The sequence below is a fragment of the Trachypithecus francoisi genome, unplaced genomic scaffold, assembly GCF_009764315.1.
Source record: "Trachypithecus francoisi isolate TF-2019V2 unplaced genomic scaffold, Tfra_2.0 Lachesis_group7, whole genome shotgun sequence".
NCBI lineage: Eukaryota > Metazoa > Chordata > Mammalia > Primates > Cercopithecidae > Trachypithecus > Trachypithecus francoisi.
The window spans coordinates 25,058,818-25,078,805 of NW_022681472.1; the positions used below are offsets into that span (position 1 = coordinate 25,058,818).

The 19,988-nt window shown below is 40.7% G+C and overlaps 1 protein-coding gene across 2 annotated transcripts in view; it reads left to right on the plus strand.

The window, feature by feature from the left end:
• SULF1 (sulfatase 1) overlaps positions 1-19,988 on the plus strand; it is a 192,097-nt gene that overhangs the window by 106,706 nt on the left and 65,403 nt on the right. For both annotated transcript variants that reach the window (XM_033202492.1, XM_033202491.1), the window contains exons 5-7: positions 4,052-4,291; positions 14,177-14,328; positions 16,776-16,945. In XM_033202492.1, coding sequence (XP_033058383.1) covers positions 4,052-4,291; positions 14,177-14,328; positions 16,776-16,945 — 562 coding nt within the window. The remainder of the gene's footprint in view (positions 1-4,051; positions 4,292-14,176; positions 14,329-16,775; positions 16,946-19,988) is intronic.

A 19,988-nucleotide genomic window follows, 5' to 3' on the forward strand; every position in this document is an offset into this window, starting at 1 on the left:
CAGAGAATCCACAGAGATCAGAGGCAACAATTAACGCCAAAGTGGCAGTCAGCAGCTAAAGACAGACAGATGCACAGCCCACTCATGCCTCATCTGTGCCTGAGCCACTGAGACCATTTCAGCCCTGAGGGGAGGGGAGGAGACAGGTTTTAATGTCAGTCAGTCTGTCCTCTAAGAGGCGAGAAGAATCAAAAGATGAGACTTCAGAAAGAGAGACCTATTGCGACTGCAAGCAGGTATCAATTCTGTTTCTCATCTTGAAAATGTCAGTGTCACAGCCAACACTCAGCCTAGATTGAGCTCAAGAGCATGGTCTCTGGGCAGACCGCCTGCATTTACTTCTGGATTCTGCCACTGAGGGTCTCTGTGGCCCTAGGCACAGCATGATTTAGCCTTCTGCTCCTCTGTTTCATTATCTGTGATATAGGAATAATAGCTACTAGCACCTACCACGAAGGATTATTGTCTGAATCAAATGAATTGCTCGTGTGAAGCACTTAGAGGAGAACCTCGCTGAGAGTAAGTAGAAAATCAATGTTTCTTTTTCCTGTCTACAATATATCCTACAATCTTGGCAGTAATCTAAGCCACCTAGATCCCTCAAAATGAGGTACTCACTACAGTCTCTTCCAGCTCTAGGCTTCCCTGATTCTGTGTCCAACCTGGAATACTTCTCCAGGTGAGATTCACTGAGAGGCAGCTTCAGTGAGATTCACTGTTAGGCAACTAACAGCCCAGGGTTAGTTAGAAACACAAATTCTCAGGCCCCAGCCTGGACTTACTAAACCAGTATCTTGGGGTAGGTATAGGATTCTGGGGCTTACCTTCACCCTTCAGGTGATTTTTTAAAGTTGGGCAAGCATTGTCTCAGAATCTCTTTACTGAGAACCTTCAAACCAGATTCCCACTTTTTGTTTTGCTTTTATGAGACAGAGTCTCACTCTGTCTCCCAGGCTGGAGTGCGGTGGCACGATCTTGGCTCACTGCAACCTCCACCTCCCGGGTTCAAGCAATTCTCCTACCTCAGCCTCCCAAGTAGCTGGGTCTACAGGTGCCCACCACCACGCCCGGCTGATTTTTATATTTTTAGTAGAGACAGGGTTTCACCATGTTGGCCAGGCTGGTCTTGAATTCCTCGCCTCAGGTGATTCACCCAACTTGGCCTCCCAAAGTGCTGGGATTACAGGCATGAGCCACCGAGCCTGGCCCAAGATTCCCACTTTCAAGGACCCCAGTGGATGGAACTGTACTGTTAACAGTGCCTATGGGGACCCAGTGTTGTCTTGGTTCCCTTGACTGTGGACCGGTGGGAACCAGGGCATTTGGAGGGATTGTTGGGACCCCTGCACAATCAGCTCAGTTAGTTAAGAAAAGGGTGATAGTGAGAATGAGAGGAGAATCCTAGCTGGGGCACTTCCCACAGTGATGAATTGGGATAAGTTTTAGCCCCTGTTTTCATATTATTTTGACTTTAAATCGGATTTCTATCTCTGTCCCATATTTGTAGTCTAAATGAGTCTGTAAACTAGAAATTGCAGTGCTGCCATTGAGAACCTTGGATGATGGCCTCAGCTGCATTTTTCATTTATTTGAATTCAGCTAAGGCTCATAAAGGAAACTGGGAGCTTGTGCTTTGAAATAGACTACTGGACAATGAAAAGCCATCAACAGTGTTTTCTGGTTTCCCAAAATTCAAGATACTCAGTAACTAACAACTGCAGAAATCTAAAGGGGAGCAACGAGACATGACAGACATCTTCAGAGTCACCTTTCACTCTCTTTCCACTTTTACGTTTCTGTTCGTCTGCTCATCTCCAGGATATTCCCCCTGTGTGATCAACCAACACAAATATAAAATGCAACTTTTCTAAAATGGGGTTTTTTAATCTCCTATAAGGCATATTTCTTTTCAGTTACTTCTTCACCATCAGTGAAACTATTGGTTTCCAGTTTTCTTCTCATGGTAAAAACTTCAAGGTGTTAGCCAACTCCCAGCCTTCTCATGCATTACCACATCACTTGGGTCTGCTTCTTAGGGTTGCTCTGTGTCAAAGGCATAGTCATCCGAGTTCTTCTCTCCTCAGGGCTACATGGCTTCAGCGACCTCATCTGTACCCTTCGCGGACCAACAGTGCTGTGCCCTCCTCAATCCACACACCACCACTGCAACAGCAATGCCTCTGAAGGCAATTGCAATCCATTGCAATCTGCAATCCACTGCAGCAGCAACATCTTTCAAAGACTTTTTTCTTAACATGCCATTCATGACTTTGACACAGAACATAACTCTACCTTCATTTTTTCTATTCTATCACATCCAGTATCTCTGCCCAGCCTTCAAGCTATTTGCCAAATCTGCTTTCCACATTTCATGAAGAGAATTCTCCATATTCCTCTTCGTGCCAGGAAATCAATGTGTTGTTCTCATCACTCTACTTGTTTCTTCCCACCTCTAGAGCATCACACTTGTCACTCGCCACAATCCCCCAATGATATACTTCACCCATCCGACATTTACTTCCTCCTTTTTTTCATCTGTCCTCATCTCTCATTTCAGAACTCCTATTAAGCCTTCAATCCAAGATCCCTCTATTTTTATATGCCCTGCTACTGCTGTATTCACATTGTTACATGTGCATTGCTTTGCAAATATCCCCAAGTGATTTTTCTATGTAGGTTCTCGTCTAGAGAGTTTATTACTGAAGACCAGAAGCAGAAAATTTCCCATTTCTTTTGTTTATGCTATACTTGGGAGATCAGCCCAGAATGCTGAGGCTGATAGAATGTTTTGCATGAAGTAGGCGCTCACGACATGTTATTCACTGACTACAAAAGGTTACTTGATCCCCTGAAGACAACCAGAAGAGAAAGAACAGTTAGGATTGCTCCTAACTGAGGCATATTTTAGGGAGCTCTAATGAGACCCAATTAGAAACCTTCCTCCTGTTCTCATATGCGTCATGTGAATGGTAAAAGCTAGTATATGAAGACACGGGACTAACTGTGGATTTTGGACTATTACATGCTTCTCTTCTGCCCTGAATGCTTGCCTGGTTTGCATTATGATTTCCTTCCTTGCTGGAAAACATAGACTTTCTTCCTTTCTTTGGAAGAAGTGGGACCTGTTGGAAATCTGAGGCTCCAAGATTCAAATGCAATGGGCTTGGCTGTAGTACTCTGTAGTGCACTTCTTGACGAGTCCTGAAAAGACTATTGAATTCTGGCCTGTGCTTTTCTGCAGTGTTTGGATGTGTTTCAGCTGCAGTGTTTGGCTGGATAGAGTAATCGAAATAGTTTTTTTTTTCCTTCCTCAGCAATCTTATGTTACCATTTCATCCTTAAAGTTAAAATGGAATATTTTACAGTCATGCAAATACTTTTGAGTGCAATTGAATTATAGCTCTTTCACAAGCAAACAGCCTATCCTTAAAAATTGTTCATAAATAGATCAAAATATAAATTGATATTGCTATCCTAATAGAAAAAACTGGCAAACATTTGGTGAGCTTGCTAGAGGATACCAACTTGCATTGAAGATTTTTTTAATTATTATTAAACACCGGCAATTTGATGGGACTTAATAGTGAAGAAAATTTTTTTCTCTTTTCTTTCATATGATTAAAATGCTATAGTAATAATCTACACTCGTAATCTAGTAGCAATGTCACTAGTAGATTGCATTTGTGCTGGGCTGGGGGTTTTGATGCTCTGTGTATCAGGCTGTTGTTCTCTGGTAATCTTCAATGGGATGCTGGCCTTTGAATCTGCTCCATATCTAAAATTCTAGCTTTAATTATCAGATTAGCCTGCATTTTTTTTCTTTGTGATTACAAAGGGGAGAAGTATGTTTATTATTCTGCAAAATACTTGAGATGGTAGGATCTCAAATGCTTAATTTTGTTGTAGAAATGAGAGCTGATCAAATTATAGACTCCTTCAAGCTAAGAAAGGAAATGAGTAAGTCAGGGAAACAGAGGCACTGAAGGGCACGATAGAAATGAGCATTCATGTGCTGCACTTTGCTAAACAACGCTGGCACTGTGCCTTTCAGGGTCCCTGCAAGTCATGAACAAAACAAGAAAGATTATGGAACATGGTGGGGCCACCTTCATCAATGCCTTTGTGACTACACCCATGTGCTGCCCGTCAAGGTCCTCCATGCTCACCGGGAAGTATGTGCACAATCACAACGTCTACACCAACAACGAGAACTGCTCTTCACCCTCGTGGCAGGCCATGCATGAGCCTCGGACTTTTGCTGTATATCTTAACAACACTGGCTACAGAACAGGTGAGAGATGACATTTCTAGCCCGTGAACCTCTCATAGTATGTCTTAGACTCAGGAAGAAGTGTTGTGTAATGAAATGCATGAAGCTCCAACAAATACCTAAAAAAAGGATCAAGTGTTTTTAAACTGCTTGACATCTACCCTAGGGTCTGGGACACAGTAAATGATCAAAATTATTTATTGTTTATTAATTAACAAATAACTGATGGGTAAACCAATCATGTGTACCTTATTGATTCATGTATTTGTTCATTCATACTTAATAGGATTTGGAAAGTTTCTTTAGCTTGTGGTCGTTTTTAGGTCTCAAATGTTCACTTCTACCTTCCAGGAAAGGAAGGCATTCTAATTGCTACACCTCCTATTATTGTTTAACCTACACAGGGCAAGAAGAGGTTTTTTTTAATTGGTTTTTTGAAAATTGGGGACTTCTTTCAAGAGGAGTAGTGAACATCATGCCAGTCTTTCTGAGACAAAAGCAAAGTTCCTTCCGGTAATGTTACCCCCTATACTCCCAGCATGTAGATGATGTCCTTGGGTTTTTGTAGCATTTCTTCATAAAAGGACACAACGTTGTTCATAGAAGGGCTACAGTGCAGACATGGGTTGTTGCTTGTTTTTGTTTTTCCAGAATCACCTGGGTTATTCATAAGAATCGGATATGTTATTATTAAAGCTTGTCCAAATGACTTTCAGGGCTACAGTTTCTCTATTTTGAAGACAAAAGTAAAGGAATTCAGATAAATATTCTCCTGCATCTCTTTTACAAGTGAAATTCATTTTTTCCCACCGGACTCAGGAAATATATGGCCATTTGCTTCTTCGCAGAGCGCCCTATGGGCACTTAATACTTGTTATTTATGGATGAAAATATTGATCGTGCATGTGATAGCACTGTCACCGGCAGACAGCTCAACATCTCGACTCAAAGAAGCAGCTCATCCTGTGCATCTCAAGGGTGTTTTCTTCTGCTGAGGAAAGAAACTAGGTTACAGAGAGGTTACAGAGAGTGCCTTATCTGAGTGTGTTTTCTCACATTAGTGATTTAAATTTATAGCACCTTTCGTCTGAGGACTCTAAAGCAATTTGCAAATCCATCAAACATGCCTGTAGAGTTCATAGACGGCAGATGTACTTGGCTCTATTTTATAACTGAGGTGGAGCTTTCAAACATTGTGTGACCAGCTCAGAAACAGAATCAGAGGCAGTTCCCTAATACCTGGTTCCTGATTTTAACCATCAAATTGTGTTTTGTTTATGGGAAGTGTTGTGTGAAATCAGTGCCTTTCACCTCCCAGGTTCCCTGTAATGTAATCCCTAGTAGCAAACTTGGAACTGGAACGATTGGGACTCTCACATATCCAGAGTGACGTGGATGACATTTATCATAAGATATAGAGATTGAGGGTGAGACAGGGCCCTGCCAGGACTTAGAGCAGTCAACTAGGGTTTACTAACTTGTTTCAGGGCTAAATTAGGAAGGGCAAGAAACAAGGGAATTCGATTTTGCCATTATCTCACCTAATTCCTAGGGCAATCTTGAAAGAAAGGAATTCCCCATGTTACTAATGAAAAAACCTAGACTCAGAAAGGCTAATTGTCTATGGTCATGAGCTAGTCAGTGATGGAATGAACCCAGGACATCTGACTCCAAAGTCTTTCCTCTGTTCATTGTCTCATTTATTTATGTAATGATTCTATCCTGCCTCATTCCAAAATGCCTTCCAGAGATACAGACGTTAGAGGCTACAGACCCATAAGGATCCTGGCAAACAGAAGCAAAGAGTAGAACTAGTTAAAGTCAAGGTGAAGATTGCTGTACAAACTGCTTGCTGTAGGGAAAGGTGGAATATTTAGAACTCAGCATCCAGATAGTAAGAGCAAAAATGGAAACACCATCCATTGTAAAGTTCACCGAGTCACCGGGATAAAAACAATTCAGTTGCCTGTAAGCATAATGTTTCCTGGTACCTGCTTTGGTTATACTGTGCTGTATCCACCCTAAGAGGGATTGAGAGAGTTTAACTAAAACTCAAAGATAATTTAGTTCCATTTCCTTATTTTTAGAGGAGCAAATTTACACCCACAAGAATAAAGTGACCGAAGTGGCAGATCTGACTGACGTTCTAATGGGAAGAGTGGGCACCAGGACCTTAGTCTTCAGGGCTCTCTCCAGTGTGCTGATCAAACCTCAAGAATCGGGTCTGGGATGAAACTGTGTACACACCAGAAGGCTTATGTGTTACCTCAACGGGCTGTCACTATTTTGTGCAGCCCAGGGAGTTTGTTTCAGTAGATGTCTTCTCCAGGGAGAATAGATTTGCTCCTGGAAGCTAAGTCTGATTCTAAACTTTTACCCTAGGGTTTAGACACTTAGGTAGTAATACAATTTATAGTGAGTCATCCTCCAAAATAAAAGGAATTCTTTAAGGGAAATAAAGACTTTTCCAAAACCTTGGTTAAGAGTAGAAAAAGGGGTCGGGTGAGGTGGCTCACGCCTGTAATCCCAGCACTTTGGGAGGCCGAGGTGGGCGGATCACAAGGTCAGGAGATCAAGACCATCCTGGCTATCACAGTGAAACCCCGTCTACTAAAAATACAAAAAATTAGCCAGGTGTGGTGGCAGGCGCCTGTGGTCCCAGCTACTCGGGAGGCTGAGGCAGGAGAATAGCGTGAACCCGGGAGGCAGAGCTTGCAATGAGCCAAGATTGCACCACTGTACTCCAGCCTGGGCAACAGAGTGAGATTCTGTCTCAAAAAAAAAAAAAAAGAGTAGGAAAAGGATAATATGGGCTCAGGAAAACAAATCTTGATTTGCCTATTAGTAAATCAGAAAAAATAAAAATTGGGGCTGGGTGCAGTGGTTCACACCTGTAATCTCAGCACTTTGGGAGGCTGAGATGGGCGAATCACCTGAGGTCAGCAGTTCGAGCCTGGCCAAAATAGTGAAACCCCATCTCTACTGAAAATACAGAAATTAGCCGGGTGTGTTGGTGCGTGCTTGTAATCCCAGCAACCCAGGAGGCTGAGGCAGGAGAATCACTTGCACCCAGGAGGTAGAGATTGCAGTGAGCCATGATCGCACTATTGTACTCCAGCCTGGGCAACAAAGCGCGACTCTGTCTCAAAAAAAAAAAAAAAGACTGAAATGGCAGTGATAGAAATCTCTATGATTTAAATTTATCCTTGATGGGAAAATATTGCAGTATCTCAGACAATTAGGAAATAAAAATGTCTTCATGACAATAGTTATTGATCCAACCATGGACAAAAACCCATTTGAAAATACACAAATAAGTATACACAAGTGGCAGGAATCTTAGAAAATTAAGATAATTGGTAGGTAGGTATTAAACCAGTGTAACTATTTATGAGACACTAAACCAGTAGGGCTAAAGTCAATGTGTAAAGATTTTATTGTTTTCCTAATAATGAATTTATTATTTGGAACATTTAGCTACAAACCTAAGAAAAATAATGAGGGAAACTGAAGTATGTACTATACATAAATATCCATCTAGAGAGTAAGTTTTATGTAAAATAACTTAGAGAAGACAAATTACTAAGGGGCTTATTTTGGGAGGCGTCCAGAATCCATGGATTTAAATGAATTAAATTAATCCAGTATTATATTTACCATTGTATAACATGAGTTTTCTCTTTCAGAACTGAGGCATATTTTTGGACTGGCTATAGCCTAAATTTTTATAACTTTACTCATGGAAAATATGAGTCTATGAGAGCTTGAATGTTCAAGAAGGGGAAAATGCAGTAACATGTCTACTGCACTTCATATTGTGACAAGTGAAATAGGAATGAGATTGGATTATCTATCATCAAAATGAATATCCTGCCTGAAATCAGCTCCAAAAAAATTAACTTAAATTTATTATGAGGATATCAACATTAATATAAAACCTGGCATAGGTTTCAAGGTAAAAATAATTATCCATGGTTGAGAGATAGCATTAAGTATTTAACAAAAAAAACTGAAGCAAAATCGAGAAGATCACAGAATCATATTCTACCTTGATTTGTTGTGAGGACTTGGACAGGCCAGTTTTCCAATCTGTACGATGCAGAGATTGGCCTAGAGTGATTCCTAAGTTTTCTTTCTTGCCCGAAATTACTGTGTGTTATAACTTTATTATACTCATGGTAATTATAATATTGATTCATTTAACAATTGTGCAATTATTCTAATTACAATCCTAACACATGGTACATAAAATCACGTATGAGTTAAATCTTAATCACATGAATTCTACCTCATGTCACTGAAGTAGAACGGACAATATTTAGTAGACATCTGCAGTAAATCTTTTTGTGAAGAATTCTTTTGTAATAAATCAAAATCATAGGCCTTAGTTCTGAAAAAGAAAAATTATGTCAAATAGCGGTAAATACAATATTGGATCAAAAATTGTTTTGCCTTTTTACATTACAAAATTTATGTTACTTATAGCAAGTATATTTATTCTCTAATATAAGATGTTTTAAATGTAGAGTTCACTTAAAGTAAGATAAACTAATATTCTTAATTTTATTATGATGTAGATTCTTGATAAGTACATAAACATGAGATACATCATACATTTATTAAACCACAGTGTGCTTGGAACATACTAGACATTGGGTTGAAGACATTTAAAGTAAGATTCCTGTCTTCACTATACTTACAATCTGGTGTGGGAAACCAGACTGCTGTATACAAACTGACATTAATCATAATTTTAACTTGGTTCAAAATTATATTTATAGTTACTACCATGAAACCCGAAGTCTGTCAATTAAATAGATTAAAATTTCAATATATCTTTTGATACATTAAATAAGATTTGACTTTTCTGCAGCATCAGATCTTCGGGTTAGTTACTATTGCTGGCTTTAAAATAAATGCCTTGGTTTCAGATAGTTTCAGGACATTTTTCTAAGCATTATGGAACAGGTTGTCCTAGACAGAAGTAGTGTGGCCTAAAGCCAACAATAATTACAATCAGGTCTTCTGATCTTTCTCCCTGCCTCCCAACCCCCACCACCTTCTTAAACAGCTGTGAAGGGGAAGTGCTTAATGGTGTCCAAAAAAAAAGAGGATGGGTGAATGGCATGTCAGCGATGTATTCAGATAGCAGGAGTTGAATTGCCAATGCCAAAGGATAGAAAAAAGTTGAACTATATGTAACCTACATGTAGACATAACGGCAATATGGGCAAGAAAGCTAAATTCACCTTAGGAAGGGAGAGATTTAATACATCTGGAGGAAAATAATTAGCAGGCCAGATAATCAATTGCAGAGCGCCGCCAGGAAACATCATGTTGAAAGAGGCCAGGGGTGATTACAAACCAGTCTCAATGTCGTGAGGCAACAAAAAGGCCAGAGCAACTGGAGGCCAACAGTGCTGCACCCTGACACCCGGGGCCCCCATCGGCCTTGGGATCAGTGTGATGGGTAAGCGCACATCTGGAATACTGAGTACATTTCTTACGCTCCATTAACACAGAGACACCAAAAACCTGGAGGGAGTTCTGAAGCAAATAGCATGGACTATTAAAAGACTTGAAGGAATAGTTTATAAGGGAAGGATTAAGTCAAAGGGGAATGCCATGGCAATGGGTAGAAAACAGTACAAAATATCCTACAAAGTAAAACAATGAGGAAAGGGCAGGAATGACGTGGGGAGAGGAAACAAAAAACTCCAACAATGAAGTAACTTAAAGTGCAGAAAAAAAAAATAAAACTAATTAAGCAGAAAATGTAAGCCAAATGGAGAAGTTCATTGCCATAAAACAAATAGTAGTGGGGAAGAAAATATGTAACCTCCAAAGAGATATTTTCAAGGGCACAAGTGCAGAACTCTAGTGTGAGATTTTCTTACACTGCAGAATAGAAAATCATTTACTATAAGACAGGGCCAAAAGGATACTGATGATGGTGACGCTAATCACAATATTAGTTGTAGGAGCACTTCACAAGCCCTTGTTTGGTGCCAGGCACTGTTTTCAGTGCTTTACATATGTGTTGATGCATTTAATCCTCTAAACAATCCTGCCAACATTATCATTGTCACCACAGTGGCTTTATAGAAGGGTAGTTGGGGGAGGGAGAAGTTACGTACCTTGAATGTAGATGGATACCCTAGCAAGTATTAGGGCCAGAATTTGAACCCAAGCAGGCTGGCTCTAGGGTTTATATTCTCAATCACTATGCTTTTTGCCTTTTTGGAAAAAAAAAAAAAAAAAAAAAAGGAGAGAAAAGTGGGATAAACCCGTAGGGATGAGGAGGAGGCCAAGGAAAGCATGGGGCCTGAGGTTGTTAAGTGCAAGCTTTTTGGAAACAGTCCCTTTTGAACGTTAGTGGGGTGTGGCCTTGGTCTGCTGCCTATGGCTCCAAGTCATACTGCATTTTGTTGGAAAAGGAAAATCATCTTGTGGTTCTATGTGAAAAGGTCAGTTCGTCTCTAAGACAGGAATTCCTCATTAGAAGAATTCCTACTACACATAGTCAGTGCAGAAAGAAACCCTGAGTCACCTGGTGTGAGACCCTTTGACACTTTGCCCTACACTGATCAACCTGCTCAATGCCCCTGGCAGAATCCTTAAGCAGTGGGCACTTGGCTGACTGACGACCTAATTGGTTCACTCATTCACAGAGTCAACAAATAAACATTCATTCAACATTGCCATATTTCTCCGACTGGAGTCTAGACTCTTTTAAAAATAATGTAATAAGAAATAACAATTTTGGAAACTCTACAGCTCTATTCTATGAAAATGTTTTGAAGGCCAAATCAGCTTTAAAAAATATGATAATTTGGCTGGGCGTGGCGGCTCATGCCTGTAATCCCAGCACTCTGGGAGGCCTAGGCAGGTGGATCAATCACCTGAGGTCAGGAGTTCGAGACCAACCTGACCAATATGGTGAAACCCCATCTCTACTTAAAAAAAAAAAAAGAAAAAAAAAATTAGCCTGGTGTGGTGGCATGCACCTGTAGTCCTAGCTACTTGGGAGTCTGAGACAGGAGAATCGCTTGAACCTGGGAGGCAGAGGTTGCAGTGAGCTGAGATCACAACACTGTACTCTAACCTGGGCAACAGGGTGAGACTCCATCTCAAAAAAATAAAAAAGATAACTCAAGCAAAATCACAAATTTTTAAAAGTCTAGACCTAGTAAAGTCCCCAGAATACATTGGGTTCATGAACCCAAGTTCAAGAAACAAAAAGAATGGAGCCCTGAACTGTGTGCAAGGATGGAGAGTGCCTCAGAGACAAGGCAGAGGCAATGTTTGCCCTCAAAAAGCTTATAGTCTAGCAGATATTCAGCTTCTACATGAATATGACTATGCCACAATGGAGAAAGGGAAGATGACATTAGAACCACAAAGACAGTGTTGTGGAATGAAGACAGAGACTGTGAGTGAAATGGCATCTATTCTGGCCTTGATATATAAAGAAGCAAATAAAGGGAATTGCACAAGCAAAAATATAGAGGTGGGAACCAGAGAGCAAATAGAGGAAACATCAGCTGGAGAGAGGGACGATTAACAGAGAAATAGGAGATGGGATTGGAAAGGGCAGCATTTTGTCCAAACTCAAGGTAACTCTGAGGGCAAGCTAGCAGAGTACACTTGATTCTGCAGTCAGTGAGGGTTATCTGAGATTGCGAGAAGAGGGTGAAGTAACCAGAGCAGGTCCTTGGGAAGATCAACCAGTGGCAATCGGAGTGGAAAAACCCTCCAGCCTGGCTGGGGAAGTCAGTGAGACCATGAGCATCTGTGAGGGGTGGCAAGTTACCAGGGATGGTGGGAGGGATTTGAGCACTGTTTCCAAGGCAGACCCAAGAGGGGGTGGCAACTGCCCAGTAAGGGGAATGCAGGAGCAGGTGGAAGCAGAGGAGACTCTGGAGGGCCAAGCACGGTTCATGGAGGGTGATTATGCCATTCAGAGGAATGGAATAAAGCTGAAAGGGAAAACCGGTAATTCCATTTTAGGCAATGGCATTAGGAAGCAAGTAAAACATTCAGATGGAGGAAATCTACAGGTACAAGTGCTCCTTGACTTACGATGGGGTCACATTCCCATAAACCCATCGTAAGTTGAAGACACGGTAAGTCAAAAATGAGTTTAATATACCGAACCTACCGAACACCAGAGCTTAGCTTAGCCCAGTCTAACTTAAATGTGCTCAGAACACTTATATTAGCCTACAGTTGGGCAAAATCATCGAACACAAAGCCAATAGGCTTGTAATAAAGTTCTGAATATCTCGTAGGGTTGATTGAGTACTGTACTGAATGCATACCAATTTTACACCGCTGTAAATGTGAAAATCTTCAATTGAACCATCATCGGTCAGGGACCATCTGTAGTTGTATATCAAAGACAAAAGCAAGCTAAATAGCTATCCCATAGAGACACCAAAATTATGTACATTAAGTTTAAAATTCAGAATGTGTGTTTTCAGACCAATGTCAATAAAGTGCTCTAGTTCTAGAATTCGCTTCTATTATCCAAGCCAGTCTTCCAGGAACTACTTTTTTTTTTTACCATGGATGTAAGCGAGGGCACCTATAAAATCTGTTTAAGGAAGCCAGGAAATGGCTTTGACATGGAAGGCGTCTGGCAACAGCTTTATAACATCAGAAAAACTAACACTTGCCTACATATGTGTATGTATGTATAGGGGTGTGTGTTTGTGCGTACACACACATATATACATACACGCACACATGCATGTACCTATACAGATATATATAAAATAAAGTTTTCTCTGGCCCTTTCTACTTGAAGGGAAAGCTATGTGTGTGGCTAGAGTGACCAAATATTTAAGTTCACCCAGAATCATGCTTGTTTATACCAGATTTTCTGTAATTACAATTACAAATAGCATCCTCTTTCTCTCTCAAAAGTATTCCAATACATTTATGACTACCATTCGGCTAGTTTGTAATGTATTTTTCACTTCAAGAATGAACCCATATTGTTCCTGGAATCCCAGCTTCTTATCTTCTTCCCGTACCCCTCTCCTGTCATCATCTTTTGCAGAAGACCAAATGTCTATTCACCTTCTCAGAAAAACCCAGTCAGCCCTGTGGCGCAGTGGTCTTTCTTGGAAGTGACATGACAAAGTTATAAATGTGAAGGCCTTCCAGTGGCTTTTTTAGTGAACTATGTTGTCTTCATGACACATATACTTCTACTATACTATAATTCTATGAAAATTAGTAATCTATATAGTAACTTTATGTTGAGAGAATTTTTATTATCAATAATAGATGTATACACTCATAAAATACACATAACATAAACACCCATTACATACTATACATGTGATATAAAACCTGACCATATCCCATAAAAATGGAGTTTACCATGGTTCCCTGGTTTGGAAAATTTGTACTCTCTGGATATGTAAAAACAAAAACAAGCTTTTCAATAGTGTTTTTATAATTCACAGTTCTCAAATAGTAAGAAAACTTATCACAAAGACTGAACTTTCAGTTCTCCACCACTTGCCCGGTGGTTGCATTCCAAATCTCACGCTACTTCTCTGATTGTTTCATCAACTTAACAAAAGGGCATAGCCTGATTTTACTGCAGTAGGACCATAAGAAATAAATGCACCCAGAGTGCTGTGATCATTATGATGCTTTCATTGAGCTGTAATCCATGTACTTGGATACTACTTCTATTTATTTTTTAAAAATGTGTTTATGTCACTTTGCCAAAGGATTGGAGTATTACACTAATGTCATTTTGGCATTCACTATTACCTAGGCCAACTTTTGTTTTACCATCTCTTTTACAAGTCATAATTTTATACTTATCCATTTATTTAGGATTAATCATTTTACATGAAAAAAAATAATTCTTTTTTCCCACTGCAGCCTTTTTTGGAAAATACCTCAATGAATATAATGGCAGCTACATCCCCCCTGGGTGGCGAGAATGGCTTGGATTAATCAAGAATTCTCGCTTCTATAATTACACTGTTTGTCGCAATGGCATCAAAGAAAAGCATGGATTTGATTATGCAAAGGTAATTTTCAGGCACTTTTACACTGCATCAATTTACTTTGTGCATAATGGGGAAAAGCCATTTTCAGTGAGTTAAACTATCCACAAGATTGGCTTTCTATGTTCTCACAATGTTAGCATGAGAAATGTTAAGGTAATTTTAAACTCTAGGCAAGGAAAAGACTCTCAAGGAACGCTGCCTTTGTATAGTGATTTCCCTCATTAGGATGAAAGGCAATCAGGCTTTGATGAAAGTATCATCAAGGAAATCAGAATTCTCTGCTCTGTCTTGTGATAATTTTTGTCCCCCCAGCTGCCCTGGACCCAACCAGGGACTTGTCCACATAATCAAATGTTCATCTTGTACTGTTTTACTTTTCATTGGGACAAAAGTATATTCTGTCTGTGGCTTCAGATTTAGGCATAAGCATAAGAGCAAATACATATGATAATTAAAGGTTGAAAAACCACATTTCTTGTTTTTACTCCTGTTCTGACCAAGCTTATATGTGACAAGGACACCTGCCCTATCACAGCAAGCGTCCACAGAAGTCTCTAATGCTATCAATTCTAGGATTTTCAAATCAGTTCAGAGAAACTGAAATCAATGTCCCATGGTTCTTTGACAAATGGGTTCTAGTTTTGACTTAAAAATTCACAAAGATTTTGTGATAGCTGACTTAAGTTTAAATTTTTTTCAAATCATAAGAATGAAGGGGAAAATATCTTTGAATTTAGCCCGCTAATTTGCCTAAAATATCCCCTTCCCTTCCAGCCATACCCATCTCTTCTTCATTTATATAAAAGAAGCTGAGAATGTGCTCTATCTAGCAACCTCTCCCAACAGGCTAGATCACTTGGTAGAAATCGGAAGGAGAGAACTTGATTTAATGTTGGCATATTGCTGTCTTTTTGCTTGGCCTGATTTGAGCACAAGGGACTTGGTGGGAGATAAGATGTAAGTCCAGCTCCTTCATACCCTTCAGAAAACAATGAATGCAAATGAATTTATAAACATTGCTAATAGGCTTCCAAACTCATGAAAGTTAAAAGTTAGCATAGACCTTGGAGGCAAATTTGAGCAATACCCTTATTTGCAAAAATGAGAAAGAAGCATTCTAGAGTGGCTCAACCACTCATCCTAGTTCATATCCCCGGCTGTGGATACAATCATTGCATGCAAATGGTGCAGACCATGTGCACTAATTGTCACTGCTCTCCTTTGCTGTCTGTAGGGATGCTTTTCATGCTCCTTGTTCAAGTTATTAACCTTTCTTTCCCTGTTGTCCTAAAGAGAGCAAAGTAATCAAGATTCTCTCCAAATACTAAATCAGCGTAACTTGTTCATTATCACAGTTGATTAAGTGTCAAAGACAACTGTGTCTGAAAAGAATATATATCTTTTCTCAGTGAGGAAAAGAATGAAACAGACACCCCTTTGGAAGAGGAAGGAGATAGCCTGTAGACTTGCCCTAACAATGACATGTGACACACACCATCCCTCTGATACTGCTTTTGCAGCTGTTCTGGTCCTTAAATCCACAACATGTGATTAGCCATGCCTGGGAGCCTTCAACATTTGCAAATATTGCCTAAACACTTTCTGAATAAAATTTATACTGGAGCTCCAAGCCAATGACACACATTTAAAAGAAGCAGGTGGTTTCAGTTTTCATCTTTTCTTTCCTTGTCACTCCATTTCCTCCCTCCCTCTTACAGACCTGCATCAGCCCCCCTGACTGTGGGTTAAGTCATTTTATTAGCAAGTCAGACTCTAATCCCAGCAGCTGTATTGCTTTACTTGTGCAATTAACACAGTATAATCTGCAGGAAATCAACTGCTCCCTATTCAAGTGTTTCAAGTAAATTAACTGATCAAATGTTACAGCTTTTCCCTGTGCTCCCGGAGTTTGGCCATGGCTTTGATTAGTGATTATTGTAATTCCCACAGGTGGATTTTTCATTTGAAGAAAATATGTTTTCTTGTGTTTGCGTATTTGTGTGCGTGTGTGTATGCGTGTGTGTGTGTTCTGCAACTGTAAATTTGAAGTGGGCGTGGGTGTTTCCTGCCCTTAAAGTAATTAAATTTTTTGCCAAGGAATTACATCAATGAAACCTGAGACTGAAATATGTATCTGGTGTTTCATGTGTTCTAGTGCTTTTATTGCCAGATTTATCATTATCTTGGGCAAACACGACTTGACTTTTTTTCCCCCCGTTGCTAAGTTGTGTATTACTTAAAATCCATTTTTCACATGTTACCAAGCTAGCAACCCTAGAAAACAACTGGCAGCTGATTTTCTCTATTATCGAAGATGTTTGGCTGCCTTGGGAGGTGCAGCTTTCCTTCCTGCTGTAGACCTTACCACTTCGTGCAGTGAATTGCTTCTGGGGAAAGCAGTTATTCAAATGTGATCCGATGAATGTCACCTCTTGTAATTTTTGTTTTGTGTCAAATGTATGTTTCAGGACTACTTCACAGACTTAATCACTAACGAGAGCATTAATTACTTCAAAATGTCTAAGAGAATGTATCCCCATAGGCCCGTAATGATGGTGATCAGCCACGCTGCGCCCCACGGCCCCGAGGACTCGGCCCCACAGTTTTCTAAACTGTACCCCAATGCTTCCCAACACATGTAAGTAATAAACTCAACCTGCGACCTGCCGAACATGCCTTTCCCTTTTCTCCTCGCTCCACTCCTCCCCTTTACCCTGTTTCCTTCCACCCTGTGTATCCACAAGGCTTCCTTCATGAAAGGATAACTTACGTGCAGACCATGAAACAGGCAGAGCCGCTGAGCCTGAAAGAAAGCGCCTTATCTGGGTGGTTTGAGGAGGAATCACATTTCCAGCATTTACAAGTAGCTAAATAGAAAGGAAGAGACGCACATACAGTGAATGGGGGCAAGTTTTACAAGAGTTTCCTTTCATTGTCTTAAATAATATTCGTGTGTCTGATCTAATAATAATGATGATCAAATAGTATGCTTTTCATAGCTGCACAGTGGGGACCCCTGGTCTGGTTATAGAAACATGGGTTTATTTTCCAGGCGAATACTGTAGCAGCTTTGCTGCAGATGTGCAATTAGAATTCCTGCAGAAGGCAGCATAAGTGTCTTGCCCAAGAGGGCTTCTCAGGTCACAGCTTTAAAATAATCTGATTTTTTTTAAAAGAGGCAAGAGTCTTGGAGATGAGGGAGGTGGGAAGGCACAAGGGAGAGGGCTGATGGCATGAGGGGGTGAGACAGAACAGAGAGCTGTCGTGTGCCACAATTCTCACCAGACAAAGGTGGAAAAATCTGGATGCTCTGGCAGCAAAGAATGTGATTTTGTTGTTCACTCAGTTGACACCATTTCTTCCCAAGCTTTGCCATCAATATTCAGTCTTCCACACAGAGCAGTGGAGTTGGCTCTGTGTCTGCTGAAAGCCTAACCATTAGGGAGACAGGGAACAGAAAACTGGTATCTGTTTCCTATATTGTGAAACCTCCAAAATTGGTTCTTAATCTATTTGTACTTAAATATCATCTCTTTTCATCCACACTGGTTATTAGCTAAGATTCCAGGCAGAAAGAACCTTATGAAAGTAGATGGGTAAATAAATACTGTGGGCTCTCTAGTTGCTGGTCACTATACATCCCTAGAGAAGTTTTTATAAAATGTTCTTTTTTTTTTTTTTTTTTTTTTTGAGACAGAGTTTCGCTCTGTCACCCAGGCTGGAGTGCAGTAGTGCAATCTTGGCTCACTGCAACCTCCGCCTCCTGGGTTCAAACAATTCTCCCACCTAAGGCTTCTGAGGAGCTGGGACTACAGGCGCACATCACCACACCTGGCTAAATTTTTGTATTTTTAGTAGAGATGCAGTTCCACCATGTTGGCTAGGCTGGTCTCAAACTTCCTTGACCTCAAATGATCCACCCACCTTGGCCTCCCAAAGTTCTGGGATTACAGGCATGAGCCACTGCGCCCAGCCTCATAAAATATTTTTATTTGTACCTCATTGTAACTAATTGACTTATGACTCTTGGTCAGTGGTACACAGATCATCTCTACATCACGTGACTTAGCCTAGAAAGAAGGAGACCAGAGCTGACTCAGGACAAGAACTAACAATATAAAGCCAAAGTGGGTAACCTACTGAGCATGCCCAGGAACTCAGAGGATGGAAGTGTTTTTTTGTTTGTTTGGTTTTGGTTTTTTGTTTTCTGAGACAGTTTCGCTCTGTCACCCAGGCTGGAGTTCAGTGGCGCGATCTCGGCTCACTGCAAGCTCCGCCTCCCAGATTCATGCCATTCTCCTGCCTCAGCCTCCCATGTAACTGGGACTACAGGCACACGCCACCACGCCCGGCTAATTTTTTGTATTTTTAGTAGAGATGGGGTTTCACCGTGTTAGCCACATGGAAGTGTTTTAATGCACAAAATATCATCAACAAATCGTGAAGGTTGCCCCAGCACCTGAGAATATAGCTGGGATAAGCCATTATGTTTTGGAGTCTACTCCATGGGTGGATATTTAAGCTTCTGAAGATCTTCCGCTATATATAACTCTGCAACTAAATTCATGAATGAAGCCCATGTGTGACAAGTGGCTCTCCATTATAGCTCACTTACAAATTTAGTAGCCCACTGATTCAATGAAAGGAAAAAAGTCCTGTGGGCTTTTTCAACACCCCCCAAACCCCTCTGTTCCCATTTCTGTTGAATCAGAAATCACTTTACCTTTCTTTATTGCATTAGCAGAAACCCAGCCTAATGTGACTTCCTATAACTGTAAACTTTACAGATGTTCCCCTAAGCTGGAGGAGAAGGGGTTGACAAAACAGAGTGCTTTATGGCTCCTTAAAAGTCAGCCTGCCTTTGAAGCTTTGAGGCAAGGTCCTAAGCCTGCAGGAAAATCAGCCTCAGGTCAAGAGGTTCTGAGAGCTCAGCTGCATGGATTCAATATTGCATGAGGGGAGGGGTCTGCAGAGTTCTCAGGGCCTCAGCAATAGCTTTTTGAAAAGCATCTCTGATTCCAGTAATTAAAAATTCTATTTCATTCCACAAATATTCATCAGTGCCATATGTGACACTATGCAGTCCAGCAGGGATACAGATAAGCATGAGGAAGACATAGTTGCTGACATTTAAGGACTGATAAGCTAAGACAGGGGTTGGCACACTGGTACCCACAGTCCAAACCTAGTTTGCCACCAGTTTTTGTTAATAAAATGTTATTGGCACACAGTCAGGCTAGTTCATTTATATATTGTCTGGGGCTGCTTTCACAATACAACAACAAAGTTGAGTAGTTGTGTTGGATACCATACAGCCTGGAAATACTATCTTAGCCTTGATAAAGTGACTTTGCCCCAACCTCTGCTCTAGGGGCAGGATGGGCAAGTGTCCCAATGGCGATATCACCAGTAGGACTGGAAGTGACAAGCACAGAGCAGACATTGGCAGGGCTGCGGAGTGGGGAGGGAGAAGCTTCATATCTTCAAGGGAAACCAGGAAAACTTCATGGACCAAGGCTTCCAAAGTGGGCCTCAAGGATGGGTAAAATTTCTGCAGATGATTGTATAGTGATTGGGTTTCAGGAAGAGAATATGGCAAGGACATGCGGTCACTGTGTAAGGGATGCCATCTAAGATGTGTCCTAGAAACTGGAGAATGGGCTACAAAGAAAGCAGCACTA